The sequence below is a fragment of the Saccopteryx bilineata genome, chromosome 2 (assembly GCF_036850765.1).
Source record: "Saccopteryx bilineata isolate mSacBil1 chromosome 2, mSacBil1_pri_phased_curated, whole genome shotgun sequence".
Taxonomy (NCBI): Eukaryota; Metazoa; Chordata; class Mammalia; order Chiroptera; family Emballonuridae; genus Saccopteryx; species Saccopteryx bilineata.
This window is the reverse complement of record NC_089491.1, coordinates 143,492,674-143,511,797: the sequence shown is the minus strand read 5'-3', so window position 1 is coordinate 143,511,797 and position 19,124 is coordinate 143,492,674. Positions and strand designations below refer to the sequence as shown.

Here is a 19,124-nt window from a genome sequence, read left to right as displayed (position 1 = left end):
CCCAGAGCATAAGTGAATTCAGCTAAGATCATTGGGTCTGTAATCTTCAAACAGCATCAGGATGATTAAGTCTTTCACAGACCAGAACGAAATTTCTGGTGGACTAATCCACAAACCAGTGTTTGAAAACCACTAGAATACAGCATATACAATACTACTTAAGATTTGTTGAAAAGGAAAGTCATCCAAATTCTTAAACCTTAAAGTATCTTGTATATGTATATATTCTCTAATATATAAATCTATTTAATTCTGCTTTTATGTGGTTTTTGATAGTGACCACTTTGACACTGACATTGAGAGTCTCATATTCGAGAAGAGAGTAATCTGGTAATTTTTGCTTATTTTTATTTTCATTCATTTTCTAAATCTTTTTCTAAGATTATATCTCCCCTCTTAAGAAAATTTTAATACTTTCACACATAAACACATGTAAAGTTGAGAAACTCAAATGAAAATTAGGCTGAATTATGTTTGCTAGAGTAAGTGATCTTTTGTTCACCTCCTTTTTCCCACATAGTTTGGAATTCAAACTAAATTTACATTCTTATTGCTTTAATTACATACTCCCAGTGGGGGAAAAAAATGAAAGTACCTTGACATTCTTAGTTTCTTACTTGAATGGCATATATTTCAACTGGAAATACCTATCTAGTTTCTTATCATCTCAAATTCTTCCTCTGCCTTCCCTGAAGGCTTGAGTCTAGTCTCACATACTAGGATCAACTCTGACTCTGAGTGAAGAGAAGGAGTGGAATTTAAATGGCTACAATTAGGTCTGTCCTTAAGACTGTACTTAACTAGCTCAACATCAAGTCAAATCTCACATTAACTGTTTTCCCAGTTCCAGTGACCAGCCTTCAACCTTCCTTGTACCACAATTCTGGTCATCACATTTCTACCTTGGTTATTTTCCTCATACCTAATTTGTCATTCTACAAGTCTTTCTCTCCAGGCATTAAAAGTTTGTTTCTGTAACCCAGCCTTATTATCAATTGTTAAACTGACCTATCTATAAATAGGGACCTACTTAGATTTCTAATATTGTTTGCTTATAGAATTCCCACCACCCTGCTCCTCCCCTTATATCGCTGTCTTATGCCAGTGATGCAAGCCACTTGTCTCAATTGCCTGCTGTTTTCTGACCCATTCACCCTCTGTGTGCCATGTTCTGCCTGGCTGATGTTGGACAAATAAGTTTGTAAAATTTGTGTTATTTGATTTTGATCACTTTTATTATTAAAAATGGCCACTGCCCAGATATGTGATCTGTGAAACTGTTAATTACCTTCCTGCTTGGGAAGGGGCTTTGTTATGCTAATGTGTGCTGGAGGAGGGGTTTTCACTCCAAAAAGTTTTTTTTTTTGTATTTTTCTGAAGCTGGAAATGGGGAGAGACAGTCAGACAGACTCCCGCATGTGCCCGACTGGGATCCACCCAGCACACCCACCAGGGGCGACGCTCTGCCCACCAGAGGATGATGCTCTGCCCCTCCGGGGCGTCGCTCTGTTGCGACCAGAGCCACTCTAGCACCTGGGGCAGAGGCCAAGGAGCCATCCCCAGTGCCCGGGCCATCTTTGCTCCAATGGAGCCTCCGCTGCGGGAGGGGAAGAGAGAGACAGAGAGGAAGGAAAGGGGGAGAGGTGGAGAAGCAGATGAGCGCTTCTCCTGTGTGCCCTGGTCAGAAATTAAACCCGGGACTTCCGCACGCCAGGCCAACGCTCTACTATTGAGCCAACTGGCCAGGGCTCCAAAAAGTTTTAAGAGAAGAAGAAGGAGAAGAGAAGCAGCCAAGATGGCCGAGTGCTGAAGGAGAAGCCAGTTTGTGCAGAGAGGAGAAGGTGTGCAGATGGGAAACAGAGGTGGCTGAGCTAGTGAGGGCCTTTGATTCTAGGAAAACCCAGATGTGTCAGTAGCTTTGTGAGCACTGAATGAGTGGGTTTTGGTACCCAGTGTGTTTATGTTTACTCACCGGCCAGGTGCGAGGCTAGAATAAAAAGAATGCCCAGCCAGTTTTCGGCTCTGCTGTTTCTCTACCATCTCTCTGAATCTAATGTGAACCTGCATGTGCCTGGCTGTGATGGCGGCAACGACTGGCCGTACACTGAATATCTTCCTATCATCCCTAGTTAAGTTTACCCTGACCCTCCACCTGTCCTATCACAGTCAAGAAATGTAACATAAAGCCTTAAAATGTATAAATAAAAGATACCTTATTTTGTTACATGAAAAGCATGAGATTAGGAATATAAGATTATGGCGATTCTAATAGGGACGGGGGTAAGAGGGCAGTTGTAGAAGGTAAAGGGGGGATAAATGATGATGAAAGGAGACTTGACTCAGGTTGGTAAACACACAATACAATATACAGCCCGATCAAGTCGTGCCACAGTGGATAGAACATCAGCCGGGGATGCTGAGGACCCAGGTTCGAAGCACCAAGGTTGCCAGCTTGAGAGCAGGTTGCTGGCTTGAGCAAGGGTTTACCAGCTTAAGCATGGGGTCTCTGGCTTGAGTGTGGGATCATAGACATGATCCCATGGTCACTGGCTTGAGCCCAACGTCGCTGGCTGGAGCAAGGGGTCACTCGCTCTACTGGAGCCCCCCAGTCAAGGCACATATGAGAAAGCAATCAATGAACAACTACTAAGATGCTTAAACAAAAAAAACCCCGATGTTTTTCATTTCTCTACCTTTCTGTTTGTCCGTCCCTTTCCCCACACACACACACTAAAAATAAATAAGTAAATAAACAAACAAGCAAAAAATACAGTATACAGGTGCTATATTATAGAATTGTGCAACTGAAACCTATATAATTTTATTAACCAATATCATTCCAACAAATTCAATTAAAAATAAATTTTTAAAATATTTTGAAATAAACTACTAAGATACTATGAACTCTACATATAGACTTAGAAAGTTTTAAGGGAATAACAGATTGTGCTGCTAATCTGCAAGCTAACAAAGAGACTTGCATGAATTTGCCACTCATGTATTAGTAAATCTGTTGAGTTGAATGTAAACAAATGAAAAAGGATCTGTAACAATTCTTGAAATAATATAGGTACATGGGAAAGGAGTTTTTAAAGTGTAGGAATATTGTTACTTATAGTAGTAAGGATAGTTCCTTATTCATAGTAAACTGAATGATGATCATTCAATACTGAGATAGGTTGTGTATTCTAAAACAGGGACTGACAAACTTCTGAAGAGAGCCAGATAGTAAATATTTTAGGCTCTGTTTCCTCTACCCAACTCTGCCACTGTGGATTGGAAGTCATAGATAATAAGTAAATAAAGGAGTGTGGCTGTGTTCCAATAAAACTTTATTTATGGACATTGCAAAATTTTTACATGTCACAAAATGTTCTTTTGATGTATTTTCAACCATTTTAAAATGTAAAAATTATTTTAGCTCATAATCCATATAAAAAATAGATGGTTCTATATATATACACACACATTGTGTGTGGGGGGGGGGTTTGAGGAAGCAAAATGTTTTCACATATTCAAGAATGTACTCATCCTTATCTTTTAAAAAATGCCCTTTATTTCCTTTTAAGTATGCAGAATTTTGCTTCACTATTTAGCAGCTCAAGTCCTACATTAGGGATATAGATGATTTTTTTTTAACACTCTTGGTTGTTATCAAATAACTAAAATGTAAATGGGAAGTAGCCAATAGATTATCTGTAAACCTAAACAAAACAAACAAAAGCTTGCAAAAGGGAAAGAACTCTTGAAAAATGAAGTAAGGTCCTGGAGAAGCTACTTCCACTCTCTAACTCTGGTTGGATTCCCAATGGTTATATTTGATTATCAAGTCAGATACCTCTAATTAAGAAGGGACGCAAGAGGGTGGTAGAAGGGAAACATTGAAACTGCTCTCATTTATTTAGTAGTCACCTTGTAAGTAAATACCAGTGCATCAGAGCTCTATGGCTAAAAATAGCTGATATGGGCTGGGAGACCTTTATTATAAGCAAAAGTAAACAGGGATGGAGGTATAGCAAAGAATTAGTTTCTATAATACAGAAGACTTCTCTCCTATTTATTTACAAAATTATGCCCTCAACTACAACTTTTATGATAAGTTCTTGGGTTTCATATAAAAATCAGAGACAGTATTAAAAAATTTTAAATGGATGAGAAAGGGACTGCAAAACAGAGCCACGTATTTTTTCCAGTGCCCTTCCCACTTGTCACTTTCTTCTCTCCCCCTTTCAGATTCATTCCATAGCCTTTCATATTCATATTCCATTGATCCTCTTGTCTTTCCTCCCTTAACTCCCTGGTTCTTTCTCCCTCCTCCCGTTTTATAAGCTTTTGAAAATCTCTTTTTGCTCTTCCCTTTGTGGTATCTACTAAAACCTTAGAGAAGTGATGTATGTTCTGAAACTTCTGTGGGTTTCTAAGTGACGCTGGGCATGCTCAGTAGCGAGGGCAGGTTTTGTTGCCAGCGGCTGCCCTGATTCGACCTCTCCAAAAATAGACATTTAACTCTCCGAATTCCAGTTTAAGGCTGTAATTCGTTTTGCTCTCTCCTTGTTTTCAAGGTTCAAAGGGAAGCAGTGAAGATTCCAAGGTCCCACCGCCCTGTCAGCCAATGAGGGGTCTGAGAGGGAGGAGCTTGGGGCAGCTTGGTGCAGCTTTAGCTTCTGATCGAATCATCCCCAGTAGATGCGGGAGAGCCTGAGCTCTGCTGCATCTGTCAGAGCAGAACAAAATTAAAAACAAAAACAAAAACACAGAAGAGGAGAAGCGCTACAGAGTATGAAACGCTGTAGGACTTTCTGAAACATTTACTGGGGATCCCCGCGGAGCATGATCTTTTAAACAATTCTTTTCGAAGCCGGTTTGGGTAACTGGGAAAATGATACATATGCTAAATGCAGCAGCTGATCGAGTGAAATGGACCAGATCAAGTGCTGCTAAAAGAGCTGCCTGCCTGGTGGCTGCGGCATACACTCTGAAAACCCTCTATCCCATCGTCAGAAAGCATTTAAAGCAAACTGGCCACAGGAAGAAAAAAGAAGCTTACCCGGCTGCAGAGAAGAGAGAAATACTGCATTGCACCGAGATTACTTGTAAAAAACCTTCGCCTGGAGTGAATGCAGATTTTTTCAGACAGCTACTAGAACTTCGGAAAATCCTCTTTCCAAAACTTGTAACCACTGAAACAGGGTGGCTCTGCCTCCACTCGGTGGCTCTAATCTCAAGAACATTTCTGTCTATCTATGTGGCTGGTCTGGATGGAAAAATCGTAAAAAGCATTGTGGAAAAGAAGCCTCGGACTTTCATCATCAAATTAATCAAGTGGCTAATGATTGCCATCCCTGCCACCTTTGTCAACAGTGCAATAAGGTACCTGGAGTGCAAATTGGCTTTGGCTTTCAGAACCCGCCTCGTAGACCATGCCTATGGAACCTATTTTGCAAATCAGACTTATTATAAAGTGATCAATATGGATGGGAGGCTGGCAAACCCTGACCAGTCTCTTACTGAAGATATTATGATGTTCTCCCAATCTGTGGCTCACTTGTATTCCAACCTAACCAAACCTATTTTAGATGTAATACTGACCTCCTATACGCTCATCCAGACTGCTACATCCAGAGGTGCGAGCCCCGTTGGGCCCACCCTGTTAGCAGGGCTTGTGGTATATGCCACTGCTAAAGTGTTAAAAGCCTGCTCCCCCAAATTTGGTAAACTAGTGGCTGAAGAAGCTCATAGAAAAGGCTATTTACGGTACGTGCACTCCAGAATTATAGCCAATGTTGAAGAAATTGCCTTTTACAGAGGACATAAGGTAAGAGAAATTAAGGTGATGAGTGAAATGTGAGACGATTCAAGCTGCCACTTCAGTGCTAGATACCATCTGTTGTACTATTGATAGACCCACTTCTTTAGGGTTTTAGATTCCTGTGACATGTAAACCTTTATTAAAATATATGCCTCATTACCCTGTTTAATGACAAACTGTTAAAAAATTATAGATTGCAAACTCTTCTGAAGTTTCATGGGAATGAAACGTTCAGCACTGTAAAAAAAAAAACAGAAGCAGCCTACCTAGCCCTAGTTACCCAAATATGCTCAGAATGATCTCTAAAGCATTTTTTAAAACTTAAGTCCTAACTTAGTAGGTTGTTCTACAGAATTAAAAGAAAATATATATTTGGAGACTAAGTAAACAGATTTCTATTAAGATGGAAAGTTTAGGATGGTATTTCGTTATCGTTGTTGTTGTTTATTATTTTACAAGAGAGGGGGAAGCATGCTTTTATATGAAAGACAAGTTTAACAATTTTTCATGTCTGGTCAATGATGGAGTGTCCTAAGTTCTAAGAAGTACAGTAGCATGTGTCTACGAATGGCACTTCCATTACTCTTAGTTAATATTACTCTTAGTTAATGTTCAGCACTATATTTTCACACGAATAAAAAGAAGCAGTGAAATAAAATTTTGTCTAGCTTTGAGAAAAGCTAAGATTAGAAATGAGGAGGAGAAAAGGACTTCTAGAGTGTTATTTTAAATATTTAAGATTTTCAACATTAAGCAGATCCCCAAAATAGTTAGCCTAATTACCTAAAATTGCAGTGCATGAAAGTAACTTTATAATATTAAATATGACAGAAATTATTAAGGTGAAGCATCTGAAATCTTAATACAAATGACTTGCCAAATAAAATATTAAGTTGAAAATGATGTTTTAATTAGCAAGCAGAATTATTTAATTTTTGAAGCATCAATTATCAAAAAAAATTTTATAGCAAAGTTAGGACTTCTACTCCCACTTGATTGGCCTCATATGTTACATTAGTCATAGGGATGTGTCAGTTTTCTTGAATCATTTTACTCAGTGATATAAATTATAGCATGCTGTAGCTTTCTTGAATTTAAGACAAAATCCAATAAATTGAGTTAGTTCAAATCTGGAATCTAATTACACATACATATATCATGTATTTATTTTCAGATATTTTTGGTACAATCAAGAAAGATAGTTTCTAACATTGTTTATTCATGTCTTATAGCATATCATTTGATTTTAACATCTTATACATATAATTTTAAAATCATGATTACAAATCATGCATATTCTATACTTAACAATACTTACTGAGTATCATGTTTTTTAATATTACAAGTGTGATAAAACTAAATAATGATGAATAAATATAATACATATTAAGATGTATTTAATAGTTGTTAGAATTATAGACAGTACAATACTGAGTAAAACAAACTAATATGTAATAATATGTAACTTATCTTTAAAAAAACCCTCAAGCAAACAATATTTATTTTGATAGCTCATGCTAAGTTAATTCTTAACTCTTTTTCTTTCTATAGGTAGAAATGATGCAACTCCAGAAAAGTTACAAAGCTTTAGCAGATCAGATGAACCTCATTTTATCCAAACGTTTGTGGTACATCATGTTAGAGCAATTCTTGATGAAGTATGTTTGGAGCGGCAGTGGACTAATTATGGTGGCTGTACCTATTATCACTGCAACTGGCTTTGCAGATGGTGGTAATGGCATTTATGCTTAATCTCAAATATATTTTTAAGATTACTTCTCTTGAAGGTATCGCTTTTGCTTTTGTGTGAGTAAAACTGTGTATGTAGCCATTGTTCTATAGTTATTAACACTCAGAAACAATGGAGGACTTTGCAATATCCAATAATAAGACAAACAAAGTGAAAAAAGGAGACAAGTGGCTCAAATGTTCCATTTCTAAACTATTTCAGAGCTCTCTGATGCAGTGTTTCTGGGAGTTGAACTTGAGCAATCTTAATTATACTGCCTAATATAAAATAGCTCTCTGGTTTAACATTTAAAAACAAAACAAGATACCTTCAAAAAGAGTATAAATACAAGTTTTTCCCTTTGCCAACTTCAGTTCTGTATGTCCAATGCATTTAATCTATAAATATTCTCTAACTAGATCTGCCCTGATTTGATTTGAAAAGTTAGGCAACCAGTACTGTGTCACAGAGTGCTTCATGTCATGATACAGGGTCTCCTCTACTTGAAGATAATATAGATAACCTCTTATGTAGCATGATTTGCTGGTATTGTGGGAGAAGAGGTTTTCAAGTTACAAGTGTTTAATTCTGTCCTATCACCATCTTAATAGTTTTTACCAATATTTTCATCTTTTGGAATAACTAAGAAAGGACAGCATTAAAATACTGTGCAATACTTGACTGAAGTGGAGGTTGGACTTAATGGGTCGGGACAGAGGGGAATTAAATAAAGAAGCATCATTTTCTGATCTTTCTGTAAAATAATACATACCATCTTCTCTTTGAAAAACCTCTTGACCAAATTGGCCTTAGTGTTGAAGGAGCTAAACAAAAACTTAGGCTCTATAGTGAGACAGAGCTTTTCTCAACTCTTGGCTTTCTCTCTACCTGGCTGTATACATCTTAGTCCTATTAATTGAAGTTTCTTCATCTATAAAATGAGAATCAGAAAAGCTTCTTCAGAGGGTTGTTGTAAGGATTTAACAGAATAATGTTTATAAAGTACAGAGCATGGTATAGATATTCTTGATATATTGTGACAATCATGAAATATAAAACAGAAGACCACTAAAAATAATGTAACAGAATTCACACTATTTTGCTTGAAGGTATCTAATAAAAACAAGTAAAAAGTTACCATATGCCTTTGTATTTTAACAGTACTTCAATACTGTAATCAATTCTTATAAAAAACACAAGCCAAATTTGAGTCATTATTAACCTAAAATTTTTCATTTAAGCAATTAGATTGGTCAATCTCTTGTGATAAGTGCTACACTTATACCAAATATATTTCACAACTCCACAACAAACAGTGTGTTTACAGCACTGGGAAAGTGAATTTTATCTGTTTTTATGTTTTTAAAGTATATTCATTAAAAATATCATTAAAAAGCTTATATTAGAAAGGACATTGTGAGTAATAGTATTTTTAGACTTATCCTTTCATAATGAAATAAAATAACTTGCTTTTTCAACAGTATTAAAGGAAAAAAAGCACTTAAAAACCTATGGTTTTAAGATTAATTTTACTAAGAAATTTTGACAAAATTATCAGATATTTATAGTGAATCTAAGTATATGGATATTTTTAAAAGTTTCATGTATGATGTATATTAACAACAACCCCAATTACAAGATTATGGTGTAGTTCTATTAGTCCTTGGAAGCACCTGTCTTATTAGAAAACCTGGAGTAAACACAGGGCAGAGAAAATGCACCTATTAATGGTGACAAATTAACCCCACAGAGATCAGTAAGACATAAACAATGTATGCAAAGAATATAACAATCTTACTTCTTCTGTAGGTGATGTAATAAGATATAAATATATCCTATGAATTTTGAAAATACCATATTAAATTAAAGAACCAACATTAAAATTTTAGATGAGAGTAATAACATTGATGCAAATGAAACAAAGTGATTCTTAGCTTCCCAGATCATACCTGGTCGGGCTCTCTCAAGGTGTTATGATTTTAGATCAAAGTGATTCTTAAAGCTTCTTTACAGAAGAAAGCTTATATTGTTTATTTTGTTATTTTATACAAAATAAACCAATATAAGAATGTCATAGAAGAAGAAAATGAGTTCATATGGCAACATTATCATGAGAGTATGTTCTAATATCTTTTGTAATTTGTAAGGTTACTATAGGTATGCTTTTAATGTTCATATGTATGTGTTTACAGAATACATTTGACCTACAATGACTTAATATCATTTTACTCAAACAAAGTAATTTATTTAATTTTTTTAGCTAATGATATATCTTTGAGGCTTTCAGTCTTAGAATTGCAAACCATAGAGTCTAATTTAATCTTTGATCTTAATTTACTCATACCCTGAGTTGTCCCCTTATGTTAGAGATGAAGTAAGTATATGATACTAAATATATTTAAGATAGAAAAATGGGTGAATGAGAGAGAAATAGCAAGAGAAAAGGGAGGAAAAGTAGAATACACAAAAGAAAGAGAAAAGAATAAAGATGCAGTCAATCGTGACTCTGCTGTTTAATAGTATTTATCCTTAAGAAAGTTACATAAACTTTATATGCCTCAGTTTCCCTATATTAACTATAAAGATAACAATATATATCTTAAAGAATTGTTATGAAAGTATATGTATTGTATTCATGCGCTTTAAAACAGTCCTTGGAGCCCTGGCCAGTTCTCTCAGCAGTCGAGTGTCAGCCAACATGTGGAAGTCCTGGGTTTAATTCCCAGTCAGCACAATCAGGAGAAGCGGCCAGCTGCTTCTCCACCCCTCCTCTCCTTCTTCTCTCTCTTTGTCTCTCTCTCTTCCCCTCCCACAGCCATGGCTCAAATGGTTTGAGCAATTTGGCCCTAGACACTAAGGATGGCTCCGTAGCCCTGCCTCAGACACTGAAATAGCTCAGTTGCTGAGCAACGGAACAGCAGCCCCAGATAGGCAGAGTATTGCTCTGTAGGGACCTGACCTGGTGGATCCCAGTCAGGTGCATGCGGGAATTTGTCTCTCTGCCAGCCTGCTTCTCTCTCTCACTTAATATGAAAAAATAAAAATTAAAAAATAAAAATAAAACCATCCTTGGCAAGTAGTAAGAACTTAAGTGGATGCAATTGTTGATATTTATTCTTATTCTTGCCATATGTGCTCTGGAGTCATAATCTGGCTTTTTTGTTTATTAAGCTGTATCTAAGGACAAATAGTGTAACCTTTTAGCATTTACATTTTCTCATTTTTAAAATGGGGGAAATTACAGCAGGGCAGTTAAAGAAGGTTACATACATAAAACTTATAACAATGCCTTCTCTTAGGAAATGTTTAATACATGTTTGCTCGCATAGTTATTATTAAAGGAGTAAGGCATTTGAAAGTGATTAGGAAGTCAGAGGTAAGAATGCAGATAGGAGGAAGAGCCTGCATAATTGTGGAAAGAAGAAGGAAAGGAAAAGAGTTCAATAGTAGACTTGTTATACAATCAACCTACAACTTTAAGTGAATCTATGGTAAGAACAGGATTATGTTTATATTTAAATTCACATTACAAAATTGCATATGAAATTATGCCATTTTCACATCAGAAGAGGACCTTATAGGTCATCTAGTCTGGAGCCCTAGATTTGCATACACTTATACAGGTGGTTGGTGGAAGCACTAAGGCTAGAAGACATTCTATAATTCCTAAAATATTGCTTTTTTCCCCCTTCACCATACTGATTTTATATTAGCTACTGTGGAACTTATTCTTTAAGGGACTTCACTTAGTTTTAGACTGGCTAATCATAGGACTAAATGGTTAAAAAAGCATAGATATTTAATGATATAGAGTTTCCATTATATATATTTTAGAGGACATTACCCCTTCCTTTGCTTTGTATTAAGATAAAAACTGAAATTATGTGAGGAAATAGTTTCCTGGGAGCTATAATTTCAATTTTTTCATATTCTAGGCCATGTTTCTTCTTTTCTTATCAAAAGCAGTTCTGTGTAGGGCCAGAGAAAGCTACTTATAGGTTCGTCCTGCCAAACATTATCCCAGACACCTTAACAGGCAGAGCCAAATAGTATCAGTAAAATGAGCAGATATACTAAATATTAAATCCTTAAATGAGACACTTTTGAGAAAATATTTAAAATATTTTTTAGAACAATAACATGTGTTTAGGATACAAAATAGGTGAGTGCTTTAGGTCATGACCTGGTTTCTCAGGCACTCAGCAATCTGGCCCCGTCCTAGAGGCTATGCTGTTGCCTGCATGACAACATACTACTGGCACTGCTTTCTCAGCACCTGCCAAGGAACAACCACTAGAATAAAGTCAAATGAAATCTGTCCAGAGTAATTTGTAATTTTGTTGCTCGAAGCATGAAGAAAACCCAGTAAACATTAATCTGAGAAGCAACATGGAAAATGCTGTGCAGTATCAAGCCCAAGTCCATCTGTGCTAGTGGTTTTTTTTCTTTTTAATGGAGGCTGTCAGTGAAAGCTACTATTCACACCTATTTTACCTCAAATTCGTAAAATCTTACAATTATTTTTGGTCATCAGTCAGATTCTCTATGAGCTCATACTATTCTTAGAGCTTTAACTGATACAGCAATTTGCTATTTTGTTAGTTTACTGAGAATCCTTTGGTAATTTTTTTGTGGGTGTGACTTGTCTAAAATTTTCACACATTTTAATGTGTTTAAGAGTATCTATACTCTGTTCTCAGTCTGTTTATTCAGTCGTGTTTTTCACTCCTCAATTATACTGGTACTCAAAGTCATTCCGCCTACCCCGCCAATCTTCGAGGAAACTAACTTCAAGGAAAATAAAGACAGTTTGCTAGAGTAGTGTTTAACAGGAGAGACCATATTGGATTATCATAAAAGGCCACATGATCTCAGGATGTTTCTGATACTCAAATGAAATCAGTGCCTAACACCGATCCACACTGTCTTTTGACCAAACTATTTATCATTCTTTTGGCATTGCTTGAAATTTCCCCTCTTTGTGCCATTGTTCATGCTGTACTTGTGATGCATTAAAATCCTATGTGGTCTTCAAGACCTCCCTCACACTTTCCACCTCCACGAAAAATTTCCTGTCTCTTCCAGCAAGAATGATTGTTGCCTCTTTCAAATACCTCAGATTAACTCTCATCATAGGCTGCCCAGCATAGTTAGTTGGGAACTTGACTTCTCCCTCTTACCAAACTATATAATCTTCCTAAGGAGAGAGTCTGAAAAGCATATTTACTTTTGCATGTCCTATAGAACCCTACCTAATTCCTTGCACATCTAGGTGTCCAGTAAATGTCTGCTGAGTGAATTTTACACAGGGATCCTTTTGAACTCAGCTGAACTGTCTACGAGCAAATAAGGGTGAAAGTATCTGGTTGTAATAGTGGGGCACAAGTTAAATAATTGTATTGTTGTGGAGGAAAAAGAACCTTTCCACTGAGATAAATCAGAGAAAAATAAATATTAAAGTAGGCCTACAGATGTCTTATCATTCTAATGTCTTAATTAATTTATAGTATATAATTTAGAACTTTTTGGATAATCTATAGAAGGATCAGATAGAGAACCAAATTGATGGAAAGATTAAAGTAATGACCTGGAGAGAATAATATTTTGAAGAATCAGACTAAATTGAGTAGATATGCAATAACAACTAGAGAAAATAATAACAGCTAACATTTGAAGCAGTGGTTTTCTACCCTTGGTTTGGACCAGTGGTTGAAAACCACTGATTTAAAGCACTTATAGGCCATGGATTAGGCTAACACTTCCATGGCCTGTAAGTGCTTTAAATCAGTGGTTTTGTATTTCACCTTTAAACCTCACAACAACCCTTTAGCCTTATTGTTTTTCTCATTTACACATAAGAAAATAGGAATGGAAAGGGAAAATGGCTTGCTGTATATACCTTAGTACCTGCCAATAAGTAGGAAAGCCTGTATTAAAATGTAGTCTAACTCCTCACTCTTAACCATAATATTGCATTAACAGTAACTTGGGATGTTCATCCATCCATCCATCCACCCATCCATTCATCCACCCATCTATCCATCTATCCATACATGCATACATTTAGTAGACATTAAGGAGTATTATGTGCTAGCCACTCTTGAGTGCTAGTAATAAAAAATAAAACACACATTCTTCACCATTAAGGAACGTATAGTCAATTAGAAAAGCTAAATAGGAGTTTCCATTGAAACCTGTATTAAAGAATTAATTCTTGAAGAAAGAACTAGGCAAAAAAGAAATGAAATATTAAAGTCAGAAGGAATCACATATGCAACTATCCGAGGGTAAACAGAATATTGCATGTTTGGGGAGCTGCTGTATTATAAGGTAAAGGTTAATTGAAACAAGTAGACAGATGCTAAATTTTGAAAGTCAGCTAATTATCATTTCTATTAAAGGAACCACACTAGAAATATTTGTTTATATTATAGTTAGTTGGATTTTATTGACCAAATTAATAGTGTTTTATTGCATAACTACCATAGGGGCAGGGAGTTGAATTTGAAAAGGGTTGGAAGAATGCTTAATGAAAAGTCTTAATTCCTATCAATTTAATTGTTTTAACTATTCATCTAAAAAATAATAAAACAAAATGGAAATTTAAATAAAATCTAGTATAATTACTACATTTTCAATAATTCATTAACTGTCTACAAAATTGCTTTTACTAATGAAAAATTTATACAATTTCATCTGTATACAAAAACTATTTAATTACTTAAAAAAATTAAGTAGCTTTGTAATTTGATTTTATATTTAGAGGATGGCCCCAAACAAGCTATGGTTAGTGAACGGACAGAAGCCTTTACCACTGCTCGAAATTTATTGGCCTCTGGAGCTGATGCTATTGAAAGAATTATGTCATCATACAAAGAGGTACTTGCATTTCTTGTTGTCAAGATGATTAAAATAAGATATGTGGAAATCAAGCAAAATGTAAATTACCATGTATAATTAGTGTTTTGGAAATATATCTTCTATGACTGCTGGCCCACCATGAATCTCGTAAAGGGCAAAATTCCAGGGCCTCTGTTAGCTCTTGCAAGCTCTTTTGCAAGCTCTCTTTCCATAGATCCATGGATATGGGTTTTGCCATCATCTCTTTCCATGGATATGGGTTTTGCCTTTGGTGGGAATTCCTATGAGATATAAACAGATTTCTTGAGACATAACATTGTCAGACTGTCACACACACATGTCATATATAAAGTAATTTTGTATGATGTGTCGCATCATATATCATATCATCAAGATATACAGTGACTACTATGTGTAAAGGTTATTAGTAAAAAGAAACTAGTGTTAAGGCTTCACTAATCAACTTTTTTTTTTCTGAGTCAAATGCTAAGCAAGGGAATGACAAGCCTTGGCATTCACAGGAGATACAGTCTTTATTCTAACTGGATTACGAGATCTGAGTGACTGAGAAATTGTTATTTTAAATAAAAAATAGTACCTTGGTAATATATATATATATATATCTTTTCTTTATTAAAAATTGCAAGGAGTATAATAAAACAAAGGATAGCAATTCCAAGTGTATTGTTGTTAATACCCTTTCATTTTTACACTATCAATTGTAATTCCTCTTTTTCTGTCTATATATAACATACAGTACTTGTTTTTAAGTTAAAATAAAAAGCCTTTACGTGTGGATTCTGGAGTCAGAGTGCCTAAAATTAAATTCTTGTTCCAGTATTTATTACATACTATGTGAACTTGATCAAGTTCCTTAACCTCTGTCTCTGTTTCCTCATCTGTCAAGTGGAAATAATGATAACATTGACTTCGTCAGATTGTTTTAAGTTAATACATGTAGAATATTTAAAACAATACACATTAAGTGCTCAGTCGATCTGAGCAATAATATTGCTTATATACCTTTCAAACTTTTACTCATTTTTCATGACAAGTCAATCCTCAGCAAGCACGTATAAAATGTGCTTGTGAGTCCACCTTCTTCCTGCCTTCTCTCCGGAGTCTGGGTCTTCCTTCTCTGAGTTCACAGTACATCTGGTGCATTCCCACTTTATAATTGTCTCTTGACTGCACCAGACCTTGAGTGGAAGCAGTAGCTGTCTTACTTGTCTTTACATTTCTAATATCCATTTTAATGCTTGGAATATTATATATGGTCAATAAATATTTGTTAGCCCTGGCCAGTTGGCTCAGCGGTAGAGCGTCGGCCTAGCGTGCGGAGGACCCGGGTTCGATTCCCGGCCAGGACACACAGGAGAAGCGCACATTTGCTTCTCCATCCCTCTGCCGCGCTTTCCTCTCTCTCTCTTCCCCTCCCGCAGCCAAGGCTCCATTGGATCAAAGATGGCCCCGGGCGCTGGGGATGGCTCTGTGGCCTCTGCCTCAGGCGCTAGAGTGGCTCTGGTCACCACATGGCGACGCCCAGGATGGGCATAGCATCGCAGAGCGTCGCCCCATGGTGGGCGTGCCGGGTGGATCCCGGTTGGGCGCATGCGGGAGTCTGTCTGACTGTCTCTCCCTGTTTCCAGCTTCAGAAAAATGGAAAAAAAATAATAATAATAAATAAAAAATTAATAAATATTTGTTGAAGAATGTTAATAAGGCTTGCAGATATCACAGAAATAAGATTAAAAATCACTTTATTTAATTGAGATATTACTTATAATATTCCTATGGACAGTAATTCTCAGTATTAATTGCTCTTGTGACTTTTGTATTAATGCCAGATCAACATTATAAATTTAGGTACCTATTAAATCATCCTTGAATAAACCATATAAAAGAATTACAAATTTTGTGATTTGCTGACAAAATTTTTCCATTTCATTCAACACTGATTTATTGAATTGTTTTCTTTCAATTTTTAATATCATTTTATTTATTTTTAATTGAATTTATTGGAGTGTCATAGGTTAATAAAATTATGTAGGTTTCAGGCATACATTTCTATAATACATCATTTGTACACACTGTATTGTGTGTTCACCCAAGTCAAATCTCCTTCCATCACTATTTATGCCCTCTTTACCCTCTGGTACCTAGCCCAAGCCCCCTTTCTGTCTTGTAATCACCATACCATTGTCTGTGTCTTAGAGGATTTTTTTTCTTTGCTTAATCCCTTCACCTTTTTTACCCAGCCCCAGTCCCCTTTCCTCTTTGACAGCTCTCAGTCTGTTTGTTCTCAGTATCTATCAGTTTGTTTCTATTTTATTAGTTTATTTTGTTCATTACTAAGGTGACCAACTTTTTTACAATGAAAAGGAGGACAAAAATAAACTGAAGAAAACAATATTGTAAATAAAAGAAACATTTTATTCATTGCAACAATAATACACTATAATATGATAAATGCATAATAAAAACATTTATAATATTTTATATTGTAATGCTTACATGTCTATTGATTTTTAATAATAAATGTAAGAAAAAATACTCATTTAGATACAAATACGTTACATCACATGCAATGGATCAACTCTGCATTGATTGAATATGGACATTTACAGATTAGTATTCCAATATCAAAAAGGAGGACATGTAGGAGACAGTTTTCAAGGGAGGACGGAACATACAAAAGAAGGACTGTCCTCCCTAAAGTTGGACAATTGGTCACCTTATCATTACATACTCAGTTTTGTTTTGTTTTTCAGACACTCTTTGTCCACTTCACTTTGTAGCTTGGTCTACTAACTCATTGCCTCCTGCCTTTCTTTAATTGACCTCTATATATGGTTTTGGATATTTTCTATGCAAGTATATTTACCCAGGTTTCTCTTGAATCTGTATCGTGTTAATCTTTAGCTCTGTTTTCTCCCTTGGAAACTCAAGAGTTTCTAGATAACATTTTAGAAATTACCCTTTATATAGTTATAATATTAACATGTAGAAATGAAATGCTAATCTAATTACAGACTTCTCACATACAGTAGAGGCATATGGTAGACTTTTTAATAATACACCTACTCATTTATTACTTAAGTTTTATACACACAAAAATCTTACCTAAATGTTGACATTGTTGCATTATTTCACAATTTATTGCTTAAGAAACATTTGTAGCGACATTGCTTGCTAATTGATACCAATTTCCTGGTAAACATTTTTGTAAAGGAATGGTTTTTGTGTTTTCCTTTTCTCTAAGAAAGATGGCCTTGACAGGAGATAGTCACGTTTTACAGTACCTTGATAACAAGATGTTCTTGTAATAGAAAAATAGCTGGAGATTCAGTCTAAATTGGACAATTGGCAGAATAGAAGCAAGACACCATTTGACTAAAGCAGAGATGTTTCTCACCTTATTTTATAACCTCTTCTAGAAAATAAAAGGCATATTTAATGTTTTTCTTTGGTCATATAAATCATGCTTGACTTGAAAAGAAGCTGAATTTTGGGATTTGGACTGAAAATGATTTGAAGTTTTCACGGAGCTCACTCCCAATATTGGTATTCTCTAGTAGGGGTATTCTCTCTGGACAAACTTGAGAATTTTGTTAATCAATTTGACTCACACACATTAATTTTATAATAAGAAAAATGTATTTTCTTCTATTTGAAATCTTCCTCTTTAAATTGAAGAAAACATACCAAAATAAAGATTTTTTATTTCATTAAATGAATTTAAGCTTTTTACAAAATTTTCAATTTTATGGAAATTAAATATGTCATGTAAATGGGTTAAATCAGAAATTTGACTGAAAGGTTTTTAAGTGTCACTAATATTCTGAAATCTTTACCTTTCATTTTGAACCTTTGACTTGAATGAGTCATTTTTTTATGTATTTTATAATTCCAATTAAACTTACATTGACACCTTGGTATGTTGCTCTCTTGGTAAACTTTTTACTGTTAGTTATTTTAATTATCAGATGTATTCTCTATTTTTCATGAATAATAAAATAGAACCTTTGACGTTAAATCAAGAAGATTATATGATGACACATTTATTTAAAAGTCTGTCTTATGTATATTACCTTCATTTTATTTCTCTGTGTTGGTTTTAGGTCACGGAATTAGCAGGCTACACTGCTCGAGTTTATAATATGTTTTGGGTCTTTGATGAAGTAAAGAGAGGCATTTACAAAAGAACTGCTATCATGCAAGAATCTGAAAACCATGACAAGGACGGAGCTAACATAGAATTACCTCTCAGTGATATATTGGAAATCAAAGGTTTTAAACTTAAATATTCAAATATGTTTTTCTGTATTTGAGTACTTATTCCACAACCAAAGTTTTTTTTTTTCTTTGTTTTGTTTGTTTTGTATTTTTCTGAAGTTGGAAACAGGGAGGTAGTCAGACAGACTCCTGCATGCACTGGACCGGGATCCACCCAGCACGCCCACCAGGGGGCAATGCTCTACCCATCTGGGGCGTCGTTCTGTTGCAACCAGAGCCATTCTAGCGCCTGAGGCAGAGGCCACAGAGCCATCCTCAGCGCCCAGGTCAATTTTGCTCCAATGGAGCCTTGGCTGCGGGAGGGGAAGAGAGAGACAGAGAGGAAGGAGAGGGGGAGGGGTGGAGAAGCAGATGGGTGCTTCTCCTGTGTGCCCTGACCAGAAATCAAACCCGGGACTCCTGCACTCCAGGCCGACGCTCTACCACTGA

General features: G+C 35.7%; 1 protein-coding gene across 1 annotated transcript in view; it reads left to right on the top strand.

The window, feature by feature from the left end:
• The first annotated feature begins 4,698 nt into the window (after positions 1-4,698).
• ABCD2 (ATP binding cassette subfamily D member 2) overlaps positions 4,699-19,124 on the top strand; it is a 58,685-nt gene continuing 44,259 nt past the window's right edge. Inside the window, exons 1-4 of the mRNA XM_066258113.1 lie at positions 4,699-5,815; positions 7,361-7,541; positions 14,302-14,417; positions 18,521-18,689. Coding sequence (XP_066114210.1) covers positions 4,880-5,815; positions 7,361-7,541; positions 14,302-14,417; positions 18,521-18,689 — 1,402 coding nt within the window. The 5' untranslated portion in view covers positions 4,699-4,879. The remainder of the gene's footprint in view (positions 5,816-7,360; positions 7,542-14,301; positions 14,418-18,520; positions 18,690-19,124) is intronic.